The sequence below is a fragment of the Podarcis melisellensis genome, assembly GCF_964234715.1.
Source record: "Podarcis melisellensis genome assembly, chromosome: 4".
Taxonomy (NCBI): domain Eukaryota; kingdom Metazoa; phylum Chordata; class Lepidosauria; order Squamata; family Lacertidae; genus Podarcis; species Podarcis melisellensis.
Window position 1 is genome coordinate 64,967,465 of NC_138531.1, and position 22,635 is coordinate 64,990,099.

A 22,635-nucleotide genomic window follows, 5' to 3' on the forward strand; every position below is an offset into this window, starting at 1 on the left:
TGTATATAATTGTAAGGGCACAGGATAAAATAACACTTGAAAAACCGGGGGGAGAAAATGGAAAGTGGGGGGGGGGGCGAATAACACCTATATACAAAAAACCAAAAACTAAAAGAGAACTTATAAACATTACAAGATTGTTATTGTAGTTAACCTACATTTAACCTAATTCAGTGTTTATCGAAATGAATTCCAAATATTGTTAAATTTGTCCATGGCAAGTCTATGTTTATATGTGATTTGTTCATGTGCTGCAAGTTTGCACATATCTTCTATCAATTTGTCAAGAGATGATATAGCTATATCATTCTTGTTCCTGTTTAAGTTTATCAAATCCACAACCAGCCTGATATTATCTGTGGCTTGTCTTCTCTTTATAGAGCCTATTTGGTCATTTTTAATAATAGTTGGTATTACTGTTTGCAGCCTACTTGCCAATATTGCCATTAAAATGTTTGTATCAATATTAATCAGAGAAATTGGGCATTGGTTGGTGCTTTGGAATAACAGTAATGTACCGTATTTTTCGCCCTATAGGACACACTTTTTTCCCTCCAAAAATGAAGGGGAAATGTGTGTGCGTCCTATGGGGCGAATGCAGGCTTTCGCTGAAGCCTGGAGAGCAAGAGGGGTCAGTGCGCACCGGTTCCACAAGCGCCTGGCGGGGAAATAATTGTTTTCTTCTTTATTTCTCCCCCAAAAAACTAGGAGTCATCTGTAATAAGCTTGTGAATGTTAGATATTAGTAAGTGATTCTTGAGTCACTTTTATTGTTCCAGTTGAACATAAATAATACTCATTCACAAAGCATTATAATCTATTTTGATTAACATAAGAATGTAGAATCTACAGCTAGAGATATAGATGGAATCAGAAAGCCAGTTTATTTTTTCAGTAGTACACATTGCAGCAGTGCCTGACTTACTGTATATTTTTAATATTTTTTCAGTGCATCATTTTTGTCAGTTTTCATTACTTTCCATGCAAGCCATACAATACTTTAGAAGGCTTATGATAGTGACAACAGTATATAATAGCTAATTTCAGAAATTGCTAGTAGCCCATTTGCACTATTTATATAATTTAAATACTGAATTCCAGGAATTCCTGAAGACTCACATGGGGAAAGTACAAATGTTGAAGAATTGACACCTACAAGTGAAAATGTTGGAACACCACATTCAGGTATGTAAAATGGTAACATATGCATACTTTACCCAAAAGCTGTAAATTGTTAAAGCAAACTCAAACTCTCTTCTCCCCGCACCACTGAAATACTTATATCTCCAGGGCAGCTTATAGCTATTTATTTTTTTCTACTTTAGGTTTTAATAATGATGTCAAAGATAATTCAAAATGTTTTTAGTGTGGTAACTGATAAAATGTCATTGTTTGTTCTATCAGATAATGATGTGTCTGACCAACTGGAAAGTAGTATGGAACTAGAAAATGATCCTCATCTTGACATAACCTGCCAGACACCAGGTGAAGGTTTATCAAGAAAAGACACAGAAGAGCAAGGAAGTGTGAGTCAACAAAGTACAGAGTCCACTGCCAACTCAAATAATACAAATCATGAACCTCAATCCCAACCAGATTCCTCAGGGCTTGCTTCTCATGAAGAATCATCTATGAGAAGTTCTGCTTTCCAAGAAACTGATGATAGTGATGATGACCCTGTTCTGATACCAGGAGCCCGGTTTCGTGGAGGAGTAGGCCATAGGTTAGTATTGTAGTGCGCTCTCCCCTCCTAAAGACAGTTCTGTTGAAGTAAAAAATGGGAAATCATGCAGCAGAATCATTCAGACCTCTTAAAAGTTATGCTGTCAACATGCATTCATGATAGGCATGAAGGATTAGCCCTCATTTCACCACAGGATTCGACTTGCTCTACTTGGATATTAAAATTCTACCTCCGTGTGTTGTCTTTTTATATTTTCAGTTGGATTTGCATAATTGTCTATGTATTGTAGCACATTGTGTGATCCTTCAATGACCTGGACTCTCATACTGAAGGCAACTATCCTATACACATTTACCTGGGGTTAAATTTCAGTGGACTCAGCAGGACTTACTTCTCAGTACACATATAAGATTGTGCTGCAGGAGTTCATGGTCCCATGTGTTTTATTTATATGCCATGTCTGCATAACAGGCATATATAAAGAGGTTCACTTAGTCACTTTTTCATGCACATAGAAATCTCTTTCCTTGTACTTAACAGAGCTTGATTGTCTTCCAGAGACCTGGAAAACATTCTGGTTGTATTTGTTTTTAGTGACTAGTAGAAAATTGATATAAAATTGTTTGCTTTTTCTCTGAGGAGCTTGACACAGTGCTTATGGTGTCTTCACCATTTTATCTTCACAACAACCTTGTGAGGCTGGGCTGAGTTTGTGTAGCTGCCCGAGGTCACTTAGCGTGCTTCATGAGTGAATGGGGATGGTTAAATTGGACATGGAGCACTGTACAGTTTCTTAGCAATATTATATACATGATTTTTATTTGAATGACTTCAGCTGTTATTCCTTTCACTAGATATATAAGAGGAACAGCAGTAGGTGGTAGAATATTGAGGTAATTCAGAATTACCATCCCATGTAGAATTATGATTAGTTCCTTCACTGGTATGGTATCTAACCACCTTTTGTACTGGTTATTATACAAGTTTTAAATCTATTGGATTTCATATAGAGAGGGTAACAGTGGAGAGTAATTTTAGTTGTATGTTGTGCCCCCCCCAATAAAGGTAATTGCTGTGTGAAAGGTTTAACAAGTTTATTAACCTCTTTAGTGTGTTCATTAAAGATGAATGCAGTGTAAAAATATACAGCAGAACTAAGCCCAAGTAGTTCTCTTTTGTTAAACACATATTGTATTTTTCATGTGTCACGGCTTACGTGATTTGTTGATTAACATAATATCTAGTTACTGTAAACCATGGGAGGGGAACACTGTTCTTGTGCTCATGTTCTGCTTGCTGGTTTCCCATAGGCATCTGGTTGGCCAGTGTGAGTACAGAATGCTTAACTAGATGGGCCATTGGCCTGATCTAGCAGGCTATTATTGTGTTCTTATGTTAAAATGATTATATTGCTTGAATGCATCTGTTGGCTAATTGACAGCTTCTGCTTCAAATGCTGTCAATGGGCGACCTGCTGGTGGTGCTTATAAAATCCTCAACTTCATTATTGGCACTGAGTATAATACTCAAAAGAAAACTTGCACAGGCTGTATTTGCATGCTCAAGCTCTGCTGTCCTCCCTCTTTTTGTTGTTTGAGAGTAAAAGCAAATGTTTAATAATGTATCAAAAGGCAAAGGTTGTTTTATATGGGCTAGTGGTCTAACGCTCTAGGCACAATTAGCCTGTTTAAATCCCATTGAGGTTATTGGGATCTAAACAACCAAACTCTGAACAGGACTGCAAACCAGGTTATTATGTAGCTTTCTGACAATGATGGCCTTTCTGTTCATAATCCATAGGCGATCTGCTGTAGCTCGCATTCAGGAGCTCTTCAGAAGAAGGAAAGAGAGAAAAGAGATGGAGGAATTGGAAACACTGAATATTAGACGCCCTTTAATAAAAATGGTTTACAAAGGTCATCGAAACTCCCGGACAATGGTACATAGTTTATTGCTAAATTTATAATTTGGTTTGCTCTAAATATGTGTTATACTAACCTATATTAGAAGAGAGCTTATAAGAAAAATTAAGATATATGCACATCATAATACAGTTATGGTTACTCAAGAACCTTTGCAAAGTCTTAGTCCGGAGCACTGTATGCCTGGTCAACATTATGAAATAACTTTGAATTTAAAATAAAAGTAACTCTCTCCCCTGGTGTTACAATGGACTTGCATGGGTTTGGCTTCTTCATCCACTCGAAGGCAGGAACAGAATCGCCTCGAAGAAACCTCAGACAATTTTACCCCTGTTTTCCTGAAGTAGCAGGTTACATTTTTGCCCCTGCTGGGGGCAGTTGCCTAAGACATATTTTCTCTCTCCTTTTTTTGCTTCTTCATATCTCAGGCTTGTATTTTGAATCTGTGTTGTATTGCTGTGTGTTTATGGTGTCTAGGACTCTTGTCTGTTCCCTTGGTGCCCTGGACTGTTTGAGTGTGTGAAGCTTCATTTCCCTGTGTTTCTCGCGGGTGTTTCCTTGCAATTGATTTTGTGATGATTTTCACTGCAATTTATTTGTTCAGTGATTTCCCCTGACATGTAATTTTCTCAGTAATGACTATCATTCTTGAGGAGGGCCAAGTAATAAATGTGACATTATTGGTAGTGTGAGCCACCAGAGGGCGCCCAGTGACCCTCCAACTTCTTTCATGGATTAGGAGAGCTAGGAAGGATCTGTCAGAGGAGGAAGGCACCTTGTTGTTGGCATCTGTCTGTCTTGAGAAACAATGGAATGTACCTCCAACGGTGATGTCAAACTGTTGCGTTAGGCTGGGCAGTGTCCTGGGCTGCCCAGACAACAGAACCCCCCTCTTGGCTTCACTGGTGTCCAAAGGAAAGCAAAGCAATACATTTGGCATAAGCTTTGCTTCGGGAGTTGCTGGAAGGAGGCATACAAGGTGCCATCCATCCGTCTTAGGGACACCACTCTGGATTTGTGGAGGGTTTTCTCCTTAGCCTTTTCTTTTCCCAAAGATATCTCACAATGCAGCAGAGGTTTAGGATCAGAGTTTTCCTTCTCTTTGATGGGCTACCTTCCCAGATTGACAGGCCCCATATTCCCCTCACTTCCCTCTACAGCACATGCAGAAACTGCCTTCTTTACCATTAGACCCACTATTGGTCTCATCTGCTCAATCAGTTGGAGCCTGTCTTTGCATGCAGGGGAGGTCCCTAACTCACTGAGGGTGCAAGACATATTGGCTACCCTCTTCTAGGGTACCCTCAGGTGACCAGTCGAAGCCGTTCCCAAGGTGTGACTGCTGTTGCATGCTGACAGCTTCTTGGAGCCACAGGTGAGAGCTGAGTGCAGGGTGGGGACCAAAGGTGACTACTTCAGAAGGCGCATGACATTTCCTCCACTACCTGAAGAATCAACATTATCAACTGTGATTCAAGTTCTGGGAATAAGTTTGCAGGGCTTGAGCCCTCCCCACCACAATCAATGCGATCAGTCTTCAGTACTGCTTCTCAGCAGTCAGCCCCTGTGCAGCTGTGAATAAAAATCAGCAGTGATTCTTTAATGATGTCGCAAAAAATAAAAGGGAAGCTGATTCAGCAGCCCTTATTAACCTTTCTTCTGAAACTTTTGTTAGGTGGAAAGCTATTTAGTCATGAAGCTTTAAAAGGTGTGTTCGCGGAGTTCAAAGAAAAAGGCCATGCCTCTGAAGGCTATGTTTACCCAATTACCACCACTGCCACTATTTTTGTCTTTTGAAAACGGTAGGGATTTTCAGTCTGCCCCTGCTGCCTGGAACAGATACAGGTTCTAGTCATGAGGTCAGTGGCAGCAATCTCATGCATTTATGTCAGGTTGCTGCCCTGCCACATTTAGAGAATTTGGAGAAGTTATGTTGGTGTTTTGTGCAGTGGTACCTCGGGTTACGAACTTAATTCGTTCCAGAGGTCCGTTCTTAACCCGAAACCATTCTTAACTTGAGGCATGTTTTTGCTAATGGGGCCTCCCACTGCCGTCAGCACGCAATTTCCATTCTCATCCTGGAGCAAAAGTTCTCAACCCGAGGTACTACTTCTGGGTTAGTGGAGCTTGTAACCCGAAGTGTTTGTAACCCGAGGTACCACTGTACTTTGTTTCTATGTCTCTTAGCTTGGCAAGAATGTAATTGGTCACTTCAGGGTAACAGAGACAAAAGATTTCCTTTGAGGCAACTGTATTCCTGCCTTTGAGTGTTTGGAGCGGCAGTCTTAATTGAGTCCACTATAACATCACATAGAAATATGTTTCCAGCTAAACCAACAGTCCCTTCTATTTAGTGCTGCTTAGGGTCTCTTCTAAATAGATACTTTAAACATTGTATAGGTATATATATTGTATGTAGTACGTATATTAGCTATAGGTACTATGTAGGGCCTTGGGGCACCTTTTAAATGGATAGTATCATTTGAAACAAACTATTATTTTTTTAAAAACATCTTTATTTAAAAGTAATGGGCACAGTTCTGCCCCTGCTAAGATAAATCAACCCACAGTTTAAGTTGGCTTATTTCAGTTTGCCTGCTAAGATATTTCCCTGCTAAGATAAATCAACCCACAGTTTAAGTTGGCTTATTTCAGTTTGCCTGCATTCAAACTTAATGCTAAATTGCTGTTTGTTAAAGATGGAAGCAATTGCGCATAGCCATGTCAGGAAAGGAAAGGAAAGGAAAGGAAAGGAAAGGAAAGGAGAGGAGTTGTGAAGTCTGAGGCATGTTCATATGACACTGAACCATAGTTTAGTGTTGTGTATGAATACAGCCTGTATACAACTTTGAAAGTGAATTAGAATGTCTCGCAGCTGTGCATACTAACCATAATGAAATGTTTTGTCCCCCCCCCCCAATTTTTTTCTATACAGATAAAAGAAGCCAATTTTTGGGGTTCTAACTTTGTTATGAGTGGTTCAGATTGTGGCCATATCTTCATCTGGGATCGGCATACTGCTGAACACTTGATGCTGCTGGAAGCAGATAACCACGTGGTGAACTGTCTGCAGCCACATCCATTTGACCCAAGTAAGATTGTTTCTCTCTCTCTAATTTACAGGCATATGCATAGCTTGTAGGGAAGCCCTTGAAAACACTTGGCTTCATCCATGTTCTACCAAAATGATAGGTTATTTTCAATAGTTTGCAGTCTGAAGGACCTTAGCTAATTTGTGAAGTGGATACTAATGAGAAATCTTGTCTTAAAGTTATCCTCATAGTCTGTTTCAGATCATTGCCCACATGTTGCAAATTATGCACATGTGAATGCTCCCTAGGGAATAGAAGTTCTAATTGGAACATAAGAGTGAATTTAAAAGTGAAACCCTTATAAGAAATTGGGACGAGACGGGGAGTTGCAACAAAGTGTGCTAACGACCAAATATTATTTGTATTTGCAAATGTAAAATAATGGCTACTTAATATATTATTAAATTGTTTTAGTTCTAGCCTCATCAGGTATTGATTATGATATAAAAATCTGGTCCCCGCTAGAAGAATCCAAAATTTTTAATCGGAAACTTGCTGACGAGGTAAGATGATATTCTGCAGCAACACTCCTCTTTCCAGAATTTTCTTTCCTGACAATATTGATGTTGCTTGTTAATACTTTCTGTGCACCACTAATACCAATTTGTAACTTATAAGAAAACAATAATTTCATAGATATATTGCCATAAAAAGACCAGTTCACAGTGGGAGATGTGTCATTGTTTTTGGAACATGGAACTAGATTCTATGGTACATGCAACATGGCTCGAAACATAGTAAATTCTGTTACAGAAGTGAACTGATCGTGAATAGCCTCAAATTGGTAAAGAGTTGTGTGCACCAGTGAAACATATATATAAAGAGAAGTCTTTGGTAAATACTGATACAGTGTTTATGTCAGATGCTTATATAATAGTGGCACATAAATATACACAACAAGCCTTATTTTCTAAATCTGCTCTGTTAAATTCTTGCTCAGTGACTATTTCACTTCCTCTTTACCCCTACCCTAGGTTATAACTCGAAATGAATTAATGTTGGAAGAAACCAGAAACACAATCACTGTTCCAGCTTCTTTTATGCTAAGGATGTTGGCATCTTTGAACCATATAAGAGCAGGTAGGAAGATTCTACAGACACTTTTTAACTGAATGAATTGATTTATTACGGTCACAGACCAGAAATCACTTTTGACTAGATTTCTTATGTGAGGTGTTTCATTTCAACTAGTTGCCATTTTGGGGCCAGACGGCTCAAAAGTTGTATTTTTCAATACGACTTTTTGGTTCCTGAAATTCGTTCTGATTGTGCAGATAAAATATCATGGATAGACTTCTAAAGGATGTGTTGTCAGTGTGTGAAAACAAGCAAGATCCAAGAATCCCCAGGTGGTGGAGACATCAGGCACCATCCTGATGCCTGGGCATCTTCACTTGGTCACAAGTGGAATATTATCTGAATCAGAATTTTTAGCAGCTATTCATATTTTTTTTCCCTACTGTGTTTCCATCATATTTGTAAAAGGGAGTATATATGTTCAGTAAACCTTAAGCATTTCTACTTCATTCATCACTAGACCCTGGACAGTGGTTGAACAAAATGTCATTTTGTTTTCTGAATTGGAAAAATGGCTTTCAAATTGCTTCAGTCATTTAACAATTACTCCCATATTTTACAGACCGGCTGGAAGGAGACAGGTCTGAAGGATCTGGCCAAGAGAATGAAAACGAAGATGAAGAGTAATTGGCTCTTCTCTGAAAGCACCTAGACGTCATGAAATTTGTATAAGTCATGAATTATATTTTTCCTTACAAAGCTTTAGTGCAATTTTAAGGTTTTGCTTTTGAGTAACCTAACGTTTTGATTTTGAATGAATGTGTGCATGACTTGCAAAAGTGTGCAAGTAAAATAAGCAAAATATTTTTAAAATGTTTTGCAGTGTATGAGGGGTGCTAGAAAATGCAAAGTGCAATATTTTCCCTTAACTTGCAAACATGGGAGCTTGGATCAGTGTTTTAAAATAACTTACCTTATAGTGAAAACATTGGTTCAAATAAATTTCTATACCTGCTATTTGCATGTTTGTTGCTTTCTATTAAAAGATGTGGTTGTTTTACATTTGTGTTTGTATTTTTCTGACCACTATGTGAGGAAATCGACACATCACATTCTCTACTGACTACAGAAATTTCAGTTTCCACCCTTCCCCACAGAATCCTATTGGGGTTTGGAGACTTACATAACTTGTAAGTTGACTAGAAACTTATTCTGCCTTCTTAAAAGACATTTAAGTCAGAACTTTTATTTTATGTGCTAAAGTTAAATGTTTCATTTTAGGAGTGTGTGACTATATAGTTTCTGAATTGCTTTGGAAGCTCTGATAAAAAGCAGCTTGTCATACATCACAGAAGACTGCTGTTGCAATACTCGACTGTGTGCACAGATCCAGCCATGTAGCCTTCTGGATCAAAGTCTGTTGGAAAAAATGGGCTAAATTGATGGTACTGTATCTTGATGCTAATAATAAAGCAGTGGGTGATGATAAGAATAAGACACTTAATAATAATAATAATAATAATAATAATAATAAGAAGAAGAAGAAGAAGAAGAAGAAGAAGAAGAAGAAGAAGAAGAATATACCCCACCCTTCTAGTTGGGTTTCCTCCTACCTAATTCCTAATTAAAACCACTTAAGTGTTTTTGCAAAATTTACTTATTTCGGAATAGTAGCTATTGGAAATGGAGACTTATTAAGAGTTACTATCCAGCCACCTTAATTCTGTACATCTACAATTAATTTGTGCAGTTTTCAGTCTAAAAAGTTGTCCTAAAATCCTACATCTTAGAGCAAGTTACCACAGCAGCTTCTGTTCATCAGCTTAGAAAAACTTCATTTTCTGACTATGATGTTGCTAAAAATTTATAACAAGGGCTATCATTTGATTAATAGTAATACAGTGGTACTTGGTTATCAGACTTAATCCATTCCAGAAGTCTGTTCCAAAACCAAAGCGTTCCAAAACCAAGGTGCGCTTTCTCCATAGAAAGGAATGCAAAATGGATTTAATCTGTTCCAGACTTTTAAAAACAACCTCTAAAACAGCAATTTAACATGAATTTTACTATCTAACGAGACCATTGATTCATAAAATGAAAGCAGTAATCAATGTACTGTACTATAAAATAAATAAGACAGTATTGTAGATAATTTAAAAAAAAAATTGTTAGCTGCACTGATGATAGTCACTGTTTGGATTGGGTGGGGGGCTTTTATCTATTTCCACAGTTGTACAATCAATAAATCAGTAGCTGAATTGGGTTCCACACAGTCACAAAAACAAATTAACTGAAAAAGCCCCAAAAACAAAAAGACAAAATAAATAGCAAAAACAAAAGTACCAAAGTTAATCCTTTCCAGAAGTCCGTTTGACTTCCGAAATGTTTGAAAATCAAGTTGCAGCTTCTGTTTGGTGCAGGTGCCCTGGAAACAATAGCCGACAGCCGCATCGGATGTTCGACTTCCAAAAAATGTTTGAAAACTGGAACACTTCTGGGTTTTCAGCATTTGAGAACCAAGGCGTTTGAGAACCTGGTACCACTGTAGATGAATCATATCAATTTTAGCCAATTAATGTTCAGGTAAAAAATAAGTGGCTCTGAAGAAGTATACTTTTAATGTATTTTTAATCTTTTGTTGGAAGCCGCCCAGAGTGGCTGGGGAAACCCAGCCAGATGGGCGGGGTATAAATAATAAATTATTATTATAAATTATTATTATTACTTTGATTAGATATCTTACAACAGGCACCATCTTAGAATAGGTGTTTCTTCCTAGGGGAGAATAGGAAATTCCGTTTTTAAGATGGTGTTTGCCATCTACAGTTTTGTTAGTACTTTTATTAAATCAGGAGCATCAGATTAGTTAGTTTAGTTTTAATAGGTGACACCTTTTAAATCAATAATTTTTAAAAATACATCTACTAAGTAAACTGCAGCCCCATTTAAAATCCAAACGAGTATCAAACTTTGACCCATTTTGCATGCAATGTTGAGCCAAGCCATGGCCTGGTGCAAACAAGCATTTTGTGGGTTCCCAGAGCAAAAATTGCCATTGCACCACTCCTTTCCTGGTCCTGCCACTCCTGCGCTACCAGGTCTAAGCCCGTGGTTTGGCTTAGTATTATGTCTTACTAAACTAAAGGAGTAAACTCAAGAACAAATCTTGGTTACAGCTTGTGGTTATAGCTTGTGGTTCATCTGGAATGAGACAAACCATGAGCTAAGGTTTGGGCCTAAACCAAACCATGGCTTAGCCCTGGGTAGTGCAACAGCAGTGAGACCAAGTGAGGAGTGCTGCCTGTGATCTTCACTCCAGGAATCTACATGTTTGCTCATTTGCACTAAGCCATAATTTGACTTAGTGTTATTAGCTGTGATTCTAAACATACTTGAATGGCAGTTTTATATGGGAATGAGATGGCCATCATGCTCTCCCTTGGGCATATTGTTTGACACAAAATTTTGGTTCTAGCACTACAATAACAAACCCCAGTCAACACTGAACTCAACATTGGATTCTGCACTCCTCTGGTGTGGCCACAATAAATTTGGAAGCTTTCACTTCTGTTTTAGATTGACTGCAGTTTGCCATGTTTAAACCTTACACACTTTCCCCAACTAATCATTATTAAATTTAACTGCTTCAGGGCTTGGATGATCTAATCTAAAACAAAAACAAAAGCTTGTGATCTTATCGAGAAATATTGAATAGTAACAGGTTTCATCTGCCAGGCTTCTCTCCAGCTCCTCAGAGGCACACAGTTAGCTTCCTCTTCTGTCATCAGTCACAAAATGTAATGACACAATCTGCTGACAAAAAGACAGGCATCGCAGGAATATACACTCATGGAAAGTTTCCAACCCAAATCCTCATTGTAGACATCTAAGCTGAAATTAAAGGGTGGCAGGTGCTTAGGGAGTGACTGTAAAGCCAGATAGTAGTCCTTTTCCTACTCTGCTTCTGTACACTTCTAAGAACATCTGAAGTCTACTGTGAATGTGTGAAAAAGGTGCAAAGAACAAGAGAACATGGAATATCCATTGTTAATGAGATCTTGTAAACTGAGGGACAAACTACTTACCTGGATTCTGTTATTCATAGCACATTTCCAGAAATGTCCGAAATAAAATAACCTATGGCTAAGGAAGAGCAGGACTGCACCACTGGTCCTTACCCAAAGAAAAGCATGCTGCCATCCCCACCTTTGATATACAGTCACGAATTTTGATTGTGAGGCATGCATACAGTTGTATGAAGAGGGGTCAGAGTAAGAATTTCATTAAACTCAAAACCACCCCTTCATCACAGGGCCATTCATACAATATAGTTGCTTAGTGGGGGGGGGGCACTTGAAGTCCTTAGTCGCTGCATCAAGGTTTGTTTCTGGACTACTACAAGTTGCTGCTAAGACTGTTTGGCAATGGTATGAAGATAAACCATGTACTGGGGACTGCCCATGTTGTAAGCAGGTACACAGACACAATGGACCACAGTATACCACAACTGGGTATACTGTACTGGAATGGCTGCTTTATTTATAAAAGTATAAATCTTATAAAATACCAGGATGGTGTAAACAATAAAACGTAAAAACAGCACAAAATCATTCAAATGCCTAGCTAATCGAGAAGATTTTTGAACAGCTATATATGCCTATCAACATAAAAAAGTATTCAAGAGACACCTGATAGGATGCCTGCTGAATCTCCACTGGAAGCATGTTTCACTGCAGGAATCTGCTGGAAGTACGTAAGACCAGCAACACTAAATGCCTGACTTCTGGTTGAGGCCAATTGAGTGCCTGTAACTTTAAGGAAGCAGCCTCTGTATGAAAAACAGCCAGGAATATTGGGGGGGGGGGCAGGCTACAGATACAGTAGTTCAGTTCCTCTCTTGTAGCCTTATGAGGCTTTGCCCTCGGGTGGGAAAAATATTGCGCCTGGGAAAGGGAAGTGGGAGTCAACAGACACTCAAGGAATAGTTTTGGAGAAAAGGCTTTTATTTCTACCATCCATGAACTGGTAGAAGGAGCAAGTGTGATAAGTCACAAAAAGCATGCACGAAGTTCACAGTCCTGTGCACAAGCATATATACCCCTTCCAGACCCCTCCTCCTTTCTCCTCCTTCCAGAGTCCTGCCCCATGAGTTCCTCTGAGCATGATCAGAAAGCTGTCTTGGGACTATTGGGGCTCTTGGCACCCTTCCCAGGAAAGGGGGGGGGTGAGAGTGTTTCCGCATGTCCAAGCATGTCCAAGAAGTTGCAACTAGAATGAGATAAGATTCATTTCTCAGGCCTGCTATGAACAGAGCCTATTCATTAGCCTTTAAAAGTAACATTTTGCCTTTTGCCACAGCATCTTGTGAGAAAAGCAGAGAAGAGCAGAGAAAAGCTGTTTTGGATTTTTAGAAGACAAAAGGAGTTTTGGACAGTTTTGAGGCCTGGTTGATTATTGAAGCCTGGGGTGATTTCAGACAGGATTTGGGTATCTTGTCCCTTCATTCCCCCCTGTTTGTTTTTGGACAGCCGCCAGGCCTGTCCCAAATGGACCACTATCCTCTCTTGAGGCCACTGATGCTTGCCCCAAGTTTGGGAGCTGGGAGCTGCTTCCTGCAATTGTTGCTAGGTCAGCAATGGGGTGCAGTGGCTACCTGCTCAGGAAGCAAACCCCATGCTTGCCACATGTTCTCGTTCTTGAGCAGGTGACTTCGGGCCTAGGTGAGGTCATCTGTCCTCACCTTCCTTCACTCTCTTGTCCATTTACCTTTGGAGATAGAAAAACATGCAAGCTGTATTCTGTCCAAATGCTCAGTAATAAGTTCTATAATTAAACAACAAAATGCAGACAGATAAGCCAAATTTAAAATGACACACAATACAATATTCCTAAAATGCTCATTGAGCAATACAATAAGTCCTACCTCACCCCACTTAAAGATGGGCACAACACAGGAGGCAGAACTGGATTATGGGAGAAGGATTAATCCCCTGAATATTTCTCATTCTCAAACAGGCTTCTTCCCACCCCCTTTGAGTGTGCCTTTTTTAAAAGCCTGTTAGCAGTACTGAGGCCTAGTAAGGTGAAAGAATGTGGAAACAGTTCTTTTGGTGACTTGAGGATTAATGCTTGGACAAGCAGCCCCACTGCCTCCTACGGGAGTGTGGGAAGAACTTGCGGTGGTGCTTAAAGTGACTGTTTAGTTGTGTGGAGAGGCTGTAGGCCTAAATAGTTTCTATCCAGAATAAAAGGCAGGTTTTCCCCTTGAGATGCTGGATCTCCATAAAAACCCTATATGAAAACCCTATATTCTCCTGAGGAAGCAGCAACCACTTCCCTCATGTGTGAAAAGGACAAAGAAGCGCTCTTAAGGCTAAGCAGTTTCAGTAAGTACAAAATGGTAAGTAAGGGCCGCTCTGACCCCTTCATATTGAGAATACAACTTCATCTTTTGCAGCAGGGCTGAGAGAACCTGTGGCGTTAGCCCACCATTAGCCAACCACCTGACATCATATGATATGAGTGAGGTTTGCCCCAAACGGCCTTAAAAGCCAAATTCAGAGGCCTGGCAGTTTCCGCTCCCTATATGTCCTTAGCCTGCTTTTCCCTACAGCAAGGATAACAGCAGTGGATACTTTTTTCTGTCTCTTACTGCTCTTTAATGTCTCTTTATGATAATAATTTTTGGTTAATTAATTCTTAGTCCAGGTAGTCCTTTCTGTGCAAATGGGAATTGGTAGGTGGATTAGGAGAATGTAAACTTTCCCCTGCCTGATGATTCTCTCCTGAAATTGCTTTCTGGAGCTTGTTTTTAAATAGCTTTTTCCATGGCTGGGATCCAAAACTAGCAGCTAGCTGGGGGTGGACATTTACAGCAGAGACGTCTTTGGTATAGGGAGAGAATAAGCACTTTTCTACCAGCCACTGATTCTCCTCTTCCGATGCTTCCCACTCCCACATTTCTATTAGGACCCATGGGCTTGTAGCCGAGTGGTTGGTGAGGTCTCACCCTTGGTCAATCAGTTTTGAGAGATATTTTTGAAATCTTTACAGTCTTCTCTTCTGGATATTGCTATCCTGGATAATATAGGCCTCATAAAAACATGACTACCGTACTGTTTACCCTGATTCCAGAACAGACCGTTTATCTGAATTTGGATCCTTGAGGAACTCCACAATTACTCCCCACTGTAATTATTATTTTTTCTGTTTATTTCTGTCTCTTGTTTTTTAATCCATTACTAATATTTAGGATCACCTCTTATTCCATGACCACTAAGAATTCCTAATGCTTTCAGAGACAAATCTGCAGGTTTGCTCTGCTAATCTGCAAGGGATCCCTTTATTACTCCCTGGAAATACGAATCACATTTCCAGATATGGAAGATAGTGCTGTGGATCAGCTCTCGTATTTTGCATATCAGTATTCTGCTGGTAGGGTCTTCTGGTTGCATGCATTGAATAAGACATTCCTACTCTACACAGAAGAGGATTACTGAACAACAGTATATGTAATTTGTAATCTGTTGTAGTATGTTTTCTTGTGTGTGTCCCCGCCTTTAGTATCAGGAATCAGCTGTTGTTTTTGGCAGTCCTCTGGGAAAGCTTCTTTCATTAAGCTTTTCCGTGCTAGCATCTATCAGGCACACAATGTTATCATATTGTAATGTTGCCTGTGTGTCCAGTCAAAATTACATCTATTCAGCTAAAATCTAGATAGATACAAAGCAATTTTCAATCAGAACAAATTTGGCTCTGTGTAGGGCTTGCCGATCAGAAGGTTGGCGGTTTGAATCCCCGCGATGGGGTGAGCTCCCGTTGTTCGGTCCCAGCTTCTGCCCACCTAGCAGTTCGAAAGCACGTCAAGTGCAAGTAGATAAATAGGTACCGCTCCAGTGGGAAGGTAAATGGCATTTCCGTGTGCTGCTCTGATTTGCCAGAAATGGCTTAGTCATGCTGGCCACATGACCCGGAAGCTGTCTGCGGACAAACACTGGCTCCCTCAGCCTATAGAGCGAGATGAGCGCTGCAGCCCCAGAGTCATCCACGACTGGACCTAATGGTCAGTGTACCTTTACCTTTAGGTAAGCTTTAAACATTCTCTGGTTGTTATAATTTCTCTAAGTTCTGCAGCCTACCTCCAACATTTTGAACACTGTCTGCCCTCTCTGAGAGATTTTAGACTACTTAAATAACAAGAAAATACAAGAAATCAATATGTCCCCTTAGTCTAAAATTCTTTTCTTTCGCTACTTCATTGCAAGTTTTCATATAAAAGAAATAGCTGTTAATTCTCAAGCAGTTTTTTTAACCTTCAATACTTCCTCAGACCAAACCAAACCATGATGAAGCAGGCATATAAGAGGCTCAGAAAGGAATCCAGTATGCCAAAGTTGAACACCTCTTAAAATATCTCTCAGTCAGTGTGTATTTCTGTTGATGCTGCTGTCCACGTGACTGTAAATAGGTGGATAGTAGTTATTGCAGATTAATGAATTCAGAATAAAAGGGAGCAAGGTCTTTGTGTGTGCTCACAAGTATCTGAAGTTCAATTCACTGTCTAGCTAGGCAGGGTGAGGAGGGCATTTGGAATACATTTTTGTGTTTCCCTAGTAACACACTAAGATTATGTTGTCAGCTTCAGCTGCATCTGGCATGTTCTGTTCACAAGCACCGTCCATCTTAAGCCATTCATTTTTATTTAACAGTAATAAAAAATGCCTTACGGATTCAGATCAGGAAGGCGTATAAGCTGCTGTAGAGTTTCACACGCCACCATCAGATTTACATCTCCTCCTAATATTACCTTTGTTTTAAAACAGTTTACTTGATATGCTGCCTTGTGCAGAAAGTAAATGAGAGGATTTAGGGATGAAATTAATTCAGTGATTGGACTTGCTAAAGCAGAATGATGAAGCATCTTGGATTTAGAAGCAAAATAGCTTCACAAAATACTTGCTCAACCCATGTGATTTCCCCCTACTTCAGCACTAATATCTGATTATATGAAAATGCACAGCTGCTATGACTTCAAAGAAAATGAGAAGCTCTGAGCAAGTCAAAACCCAGTCTTACAGTTTTAGAAACATCACCAACTGAATTAAAAATGCCTCTGCTCATCTTCAAAAACTTGTGACTTTATCATTTTGTACTGCAAAGGTACTAGTGAGGCTTTCAACAAATGTTGCAGTGGGAGTGTTCCTGTTAATGTTCTAGCAAACTGACTAAACCCTCTTCTAGGAAACTCCACTCCCTGCCCTTGACCCCTAAGCTTGCTCATTTTTAACTGGGCTGTTTTGGGGTGTCCTCCCTCACTAAATTAAGAGGGTTTTTTTGGTAAGGATTTTTTTAAACTTCTGCCAACTTGGGGTTTCTTCCAAATCTGCTGATAACGCATTTTTGTGTGCATGGAGGAAGCTGTTTTTAAAATGAGGATTCAAACTTGGGAAATGAATTCATTATTGGTAGGATATCCAAAGTACCAAAATTCATGTATCTGTCCAAACAGTGGTCTTCTGCTTTCTTTCTTTCTTTTAAAAAAATTGTATGCTGCTTGTCTGTAGGGACCTGTCAAACTGTTATTTGCAAAATGCTGTGTACATAAATGGTATTATATAAACAATTAAATGAAATTTTCTGACTGATATGTATTACAGACCAGGGGTTGCAAAAACTTTTTGGACAAGTGCACACATTTCAAATTTCAGAGAGTTCTGGAAGCACCAGATTTTACAAGCAGATTTGTGATGCTATTGCTGCCTAATAGCAAAATGAAATGTTCCTCAATACCAGGAAAAATATGCAAGGTAGCCATACCACACTCACTTTCATTTTACATAAATCACTTTAAAAATACCTACACATTTTGCCCCATAACTTTCTAGAAAAATATAGTCAACCCCCCTGCAATGCATGAAACTCAGCTAAAGCGTGCATGACAGATGGCCGTCCAATCTCTGCTTAAAAATCTCCAACGAAGGAGGGAGACCATTCCACTGTCCCGAGGGAGACAGTTCCACTGTTGAACAGCTCTTACTGTCAGATGTTTAGTTGGAATCTCCTTTCTTATAACTTGAAGCCATTGGTCAATGGCTCTGAGAAGCCCACAAACAACATACAAGGGCTGTTGTTCCCAGCTACTGATATTCAGAGGCCTTTGATCTTGGATGTAGCATGTAACCATTATGACTAGCACTCATCCATGAATTTGTCAGATATTCTTCTAAGGCTGGTAGATAGACATCACCACATATTGTAGCAGTAAATTCGATAACCATGTATTGTGTGAAGAAGTCTGTCCTGAATCCTCTACCATTCAGCTTCATTAGATAATGCTGGAACGATTAATTCAATTATCTTCAAGAAAGAGGGAGAGATACCTCGTGTGTGTCCACACCAGGCATGATTTTATACATATCTATCAATGTTCTCTCCTTATTGGCCTTTGTCTAAGATAAATTAACTAATGCTAGTTGAATATGAGAATGATGATCTACCGTATTCCTGAATTATTGGTATAGCTATATTTGACTTGCATTCTTTGTAGGCATAAGATTCAGCTCCTTCACTATCACAGTTAGTTCACATTAGTTTCTAGAGCAGAGCTTTCCAAACTTTTCATGTTGGCAACACACTTTTTAGACATGCGCCATTGCGTGACACAGTAATTCAGTTTTACTAACCCCTTTCCAGCCCTGGGAGAAGCATGGGGTACGTTCACACAACACACCTACACACTGCAGCTGACACACTAACATGTAGCGACACACAGTTTGGACACACAGTCTGTTCTAGATGCTTCTGTGCAAGCACAAGCCTATCACCAGTTCTATGAAAATTGGATTCTGCCCATTACTCTCCAGTTACCATCTATCATGAGATTCTGGGGAACCCTCATATTGTGTGAAATGGAATCCAGAACACAAATTCCTGCTTCCAACCAGATTTGGAACCAGATGTTCAATGCCAAACGGACTATCCAGGCCAAAAAATCTAGTTCCTGCAAATAATTTGAATCCAATGCTCACTATCTGTTTTTATCTGGACCAGCTTTTGCTGTCGAGAGTTGAGCTGGTAAGACATTAAGATTGTGCTTATAACACATCTCTACAATTCAGCATTTGTCTCATTTGAATAGTTATTTACATAAATGTTTACTTTTAAATTGTTCACCTGCCACACATCCTAGAGAAAACAACAAATTAATCTAAGCATTTGTGGAATTAATTTCATTCTTTGTTTCAGCCCCCACACCCACGCAGGAGTGCGGATGTTTTGGTCGATAATTTCCATTTGTAGGACTGCCACAGAATATGTTATATCCTTAAAAGCTAAGCATTATGAGCTTTGCATGAGGGAAAAGTGAAGGGATAAAGTTAAGAAAACATTTTAATGGTAGCACAAAGCCAGATGTTCAATTTTATTTTATTTTTGTATTTGGGTAGTGGGGGAACGATCAATGGCTGACTCATTATAATCATTGTCCATTAAGTTGCATTTATATGTCAACACAAAAAAACCTTCTCTTAGGAATCATTACAGCAGAAAGATTAACCTGCTTTGGCGATTTATATTGATATTATGTTCTGCTCTGGTACCATTTTCTCCCCAGATTAGAAAAAGAGAACACTATACAGAATCAGACTGAGGGTTGAATGTGCTAATTTCTGTGCATAGATCCAAACTGAGAATTAACCACTGTATTTTAAAAAGAAGTATAATACATGCCACCAAAATGAGGAAGACTGTAATCAGATGACCTGCATGCCTGCTCAGTCCGCTGTCCAAGTGCTAGCAGTTGATGGACAGCTTCAAAGTCCCTTCTCTCCCTTCTTATGGTTCTTTATCTTTAAATAGCCCTTCAAACAGAGCACATGTGTTCATCCTAGCTGAGGGATACATTAACATTCTAGCACTGGATGCACTAAAGAAAGCAAACCAGTTTGGATACCTTGAAGCAATTGAGACAGGCACAGTGTTTTGTAGACTGGAAGGTTCTATAAGCGTTTGATGGTCATTTCTGTTTAGAAAGTGTAACATCTAACCACATGGCTCATAGACTCCATTACAACAGGGTGCTGGACTAGATGCATTTGGTCTAACCTAGCAGGGTTCTTAAATAAAATTTCAAGCTCTGTCTTCAAAACCAAATAATACTCTTGGTGAAGAAGGAAGTAGTACAGTTGAACAGCATCAGCAGATGTAGCTGAAAACATGAAACTGTCTAGTCAGGTCATTGGCCCTTCTGACCCAGTACTGTTTCTTCTGACCTGTAGCGGCTCTCCAAAATCTCATTAAGAGGGTATTTCTCAGCCCTGCTGCCAGCCCATGCTAGAGACGCCAAGAACTGCACTGAGGACCTTGTACGTTCAGTGTGTTCTCTATAACTGAGCTTTGGCTCCTTCTAAGTTCTGATTTGTACGAGTCAGAGGATGCGACTGGCTGCAAACGTTGGGATTTACTGACTAAATGAAAACTTGTAAAAATGCTTTGGTTAAAGTACATCATAACTGAAAGCAGCAGCTTCTTCCCCATAAATTTCTCATAAATTTATTACCACTTAATCAGGAAAACTGTAATTTGTCCTCAGATGTGGACTATAATTACCATTTCCACACACATTTCACCACTAGTGTGTGTGTTTGCATGTGTGTATTCTTAGATCTAACCAACAGCTCTGCTTTACTTACCTTAATATCTCCAAGATTCCAATGAATTGACAAACACTTCATCATCATCTAGTTTCGCAGTCGAGACAAATGCTTGTTACCGTATAATGCAGCCAGAGATAATTTTTGCCATCTATGCTACTTACACAATTTAAGCATTTTTATTGATGGGGTGAAAATGATTTTCTGCATATGCGGTAAGTAAGCTTAATTTTCTGATCTTTTCTCATTAATCACAGATTTTCATAGGGTAATGAAAGCTCTTTTTTTCCTTGTGGTGCTGTGTGGGATTAAAGGGATTAAATGTTTGACATCACTCTTTTGTCTGTGCAAGAGCTCCACTGAAGAGTACAGTGAGTGGGTGTTAAAACACTGGACTAAGAACACACCCAGAGACAACGAAAGAATGGATGAAAATGGGAATAAGTTAAATATATTGTTTTGCTTAATAGAGTCCTAAAAGGAAAACTGCAGCCTCTGGATAGCAATACCATAAGATGTGGTATGATGCGGATTTTAAGGATTTATAAAATTTCAAGAATAAGTGGATACTTCGAAGAAGAATGAAAACTGGGATGATTTTGCCTCTCCTATATTGCAGTGCCTCATATTATTTGCATCCTCTTCATCGTATGTTGTTTCTTAATAACTGGAGAATGAAAGCTTACTAATGTGGGCTGATTGAATCGGTTTTACTCCTGTGACTTGAAGACATGATCCTTGCAATTAAACTGTTGCTTCTCACCTGTATATGGCCTACTTCTCTTTTAATCAGTCACAGTGATCATCATCATCATTACCACCACCACCATCCTCAAAGGTCATTCATGAAAAGACATAACAGGTGAGCAAAATGGTCACTGGGCATCATGGCTGCTGTTCTGTTTATGTACACTCTGTATGTCTGCCGCCATCCCAAAGATGACTTGCTCTTGGTTTGATCGGAAGGACTGTTCTTGTGTGCATCGAGGAACAGAAACAGAACAATGCATTCATATAAACTAAGCTAGTAAAATTTCCTTTTCTACATTTCATATATGTATATTGTGCATGGTACTATATATAGCATATAGTGATTTATATGTTTACTATACAATAATTATTGGGTGCAAAAATACAGAAATGGAAAGTAGAGATGTAAAATGCTAAAAAGCTAAGGTGATTGTTTATAAAAGCTTATTTCTTTTCTGTATGACATATTTAGTTCTAAGCCAGTGTTATATATAATTTTTGTATTACATTTGTTTCCCTAAATGTCAGTGGTAGTAGCTATTTGTTTCTAAAAACAAAGGAAGTATATAATTAGGATTTTTAAAAATCAGTCTCAAATCTGATTTTAATCATGTTACAGGAGCCTTTCATTTGGAATATAGTTAACTGTGTTATAATACGTGGAATTATTTTATCAGCATCTCTAAATCCCAGCCTTTAAGCTAGTTAATATATTATATTCAGTTTCTAGTTGAATTCCTGAACTTAGACTTTTGCTGTACATTGCAGTTTTAGAACACAGAATCCAGGAAAATGAAAGCAAATCCTAGTCACAAGAAATATAATTCAGGTTGGGAGCTGTGTGCTTTGTGCAGGAAGAACAAAATATAGAGCTTTTCAATTATGTTTCCAACAGATTGTGCTCATAAACCACAATCTAGGGAGAGTCGACAATTTTCAGAAGTAGGTTGTTATATATAGCTTGCTTCCTTTTCTCTTCCTCAAGCATCCGCTTCCAAAGCCTGCTGCAGGTGGGAGAACAGATAAATACTGATCACCTGGGGAGAGGGAAATGAGGGAGGAGACAATCACCTTATTGTTTGATAGTCAGAGGGAGGCTTTATGCATGTGGCACTAGACATGTATAGTTTGACATGTTCCCCCCCCCCCCCCATTTTCTGAAATGGAAGAAAATCTTTAAGTACGGTAAATGCAAGTAGAGATTACATAATAGTGGATGTATTTATTAAAATTCACGGGTTTGTCTTGATCCCTGAGGTGAAGAGCTTAGTTCTAGACCCAAAGGTTACTGCTATTTAATGTATTTTGTGAAATGAATCTGTTATCTTGGATTTTTTACCAGTGGAGAAGATGCTACAGTTAAAAGGCAGGCCAGTACCAGGTTTAACTTTGGACCAAGCTAGACCTGATGACAAATGCATCTTTGCATTTAATGTGTACATTAAAAAAGATGCAAATAGCATCAGATGAGGGGGTGCACAGCTGGGCAAACCCTATGTAGTCTTATTTAGGGATATATT

The 22,635-nt window shown here is 39.1% G+C and overlaps 2 protein-coding genes across 10 annotated transcripts in view; both read left to right on the forward strand.

Annotated features, from left to right (window-relative positions):
* The window catches only part of DCAF6 (DDB1 and CUL4 associated factor 6), a 44,548-nt gene extending 35,773 nt beyond the window's left edge, over nt 1-8,775 (forward strand). For all 4 annotated transcript variants that reach the window (XM_081908854.1, XM_081908855.1, XM_081908856.1 and 1 more), the window contains 7 exons: nt 1,102-1,185; nt 1,405-1,723; nt 3,485-3,623; nt 6,542-6,698; nt 7,113-7,201; nt 7,673-7,778; nt 8,338-8,775. In XM_081908854.1, the coding sequence (XP_081764980.1) occupies nt 1,102-1,185; nt 1,405-1,723; nt 3,485-3,623; nt 6,542-6,698; nt 7,113-7,201; nt 7,673-7,778; nt 8,338-8,402 (959 nt within the window). In that variant the 3' untranslated portion in view covers nt 8,403-8,775. The remainder of the gene's footprint in view (nt 1-1,101; nt 1,186-1,404; nt 1,724-3,484; nt 3,624-6,541; nt 6,699-7,112; nt 7,202-7,672; nt 7,779-8,337) is intronic.
* Nucleotides 8,776-13,470: 4,695 nt separating this feature from the next.
* GABRR3 (gamma-aminobutyric acid type A receptor subunit rho3) overlaps nt 13,471-22,635 on the forward strand; it is a 29,995-nt gene continuing 20,830 nt past the window's right edge. The window contains exons 1-4 of one of the 6 annotated variants that reach the window (XM_081908848.1): nt 13,471-14,115; nt 18,960-20,580; nt 20,718-20,885; nt 20,985-21,227. In XM_081908848.1, coding sequence (XP_081764974.1) covers nt 21,097-21,227 — 131 coding nt within the window. In that variant the 5' untranslated portion in view covers nt 13,471-14,115; nt 18,960-20,580; nt 20,718-20,885; nt 20,985-21,096. Of the gene's footprint in view, nt 14,116-18,959; nt 20,581-20,717; nt 21,228-22,635 lie in introns of those variants that run through there. The other 5 variants (XM_081908847.1, XM_081908849.1, XM_081908850.1 and 2 more) reach the window with 5 other exon arrangements.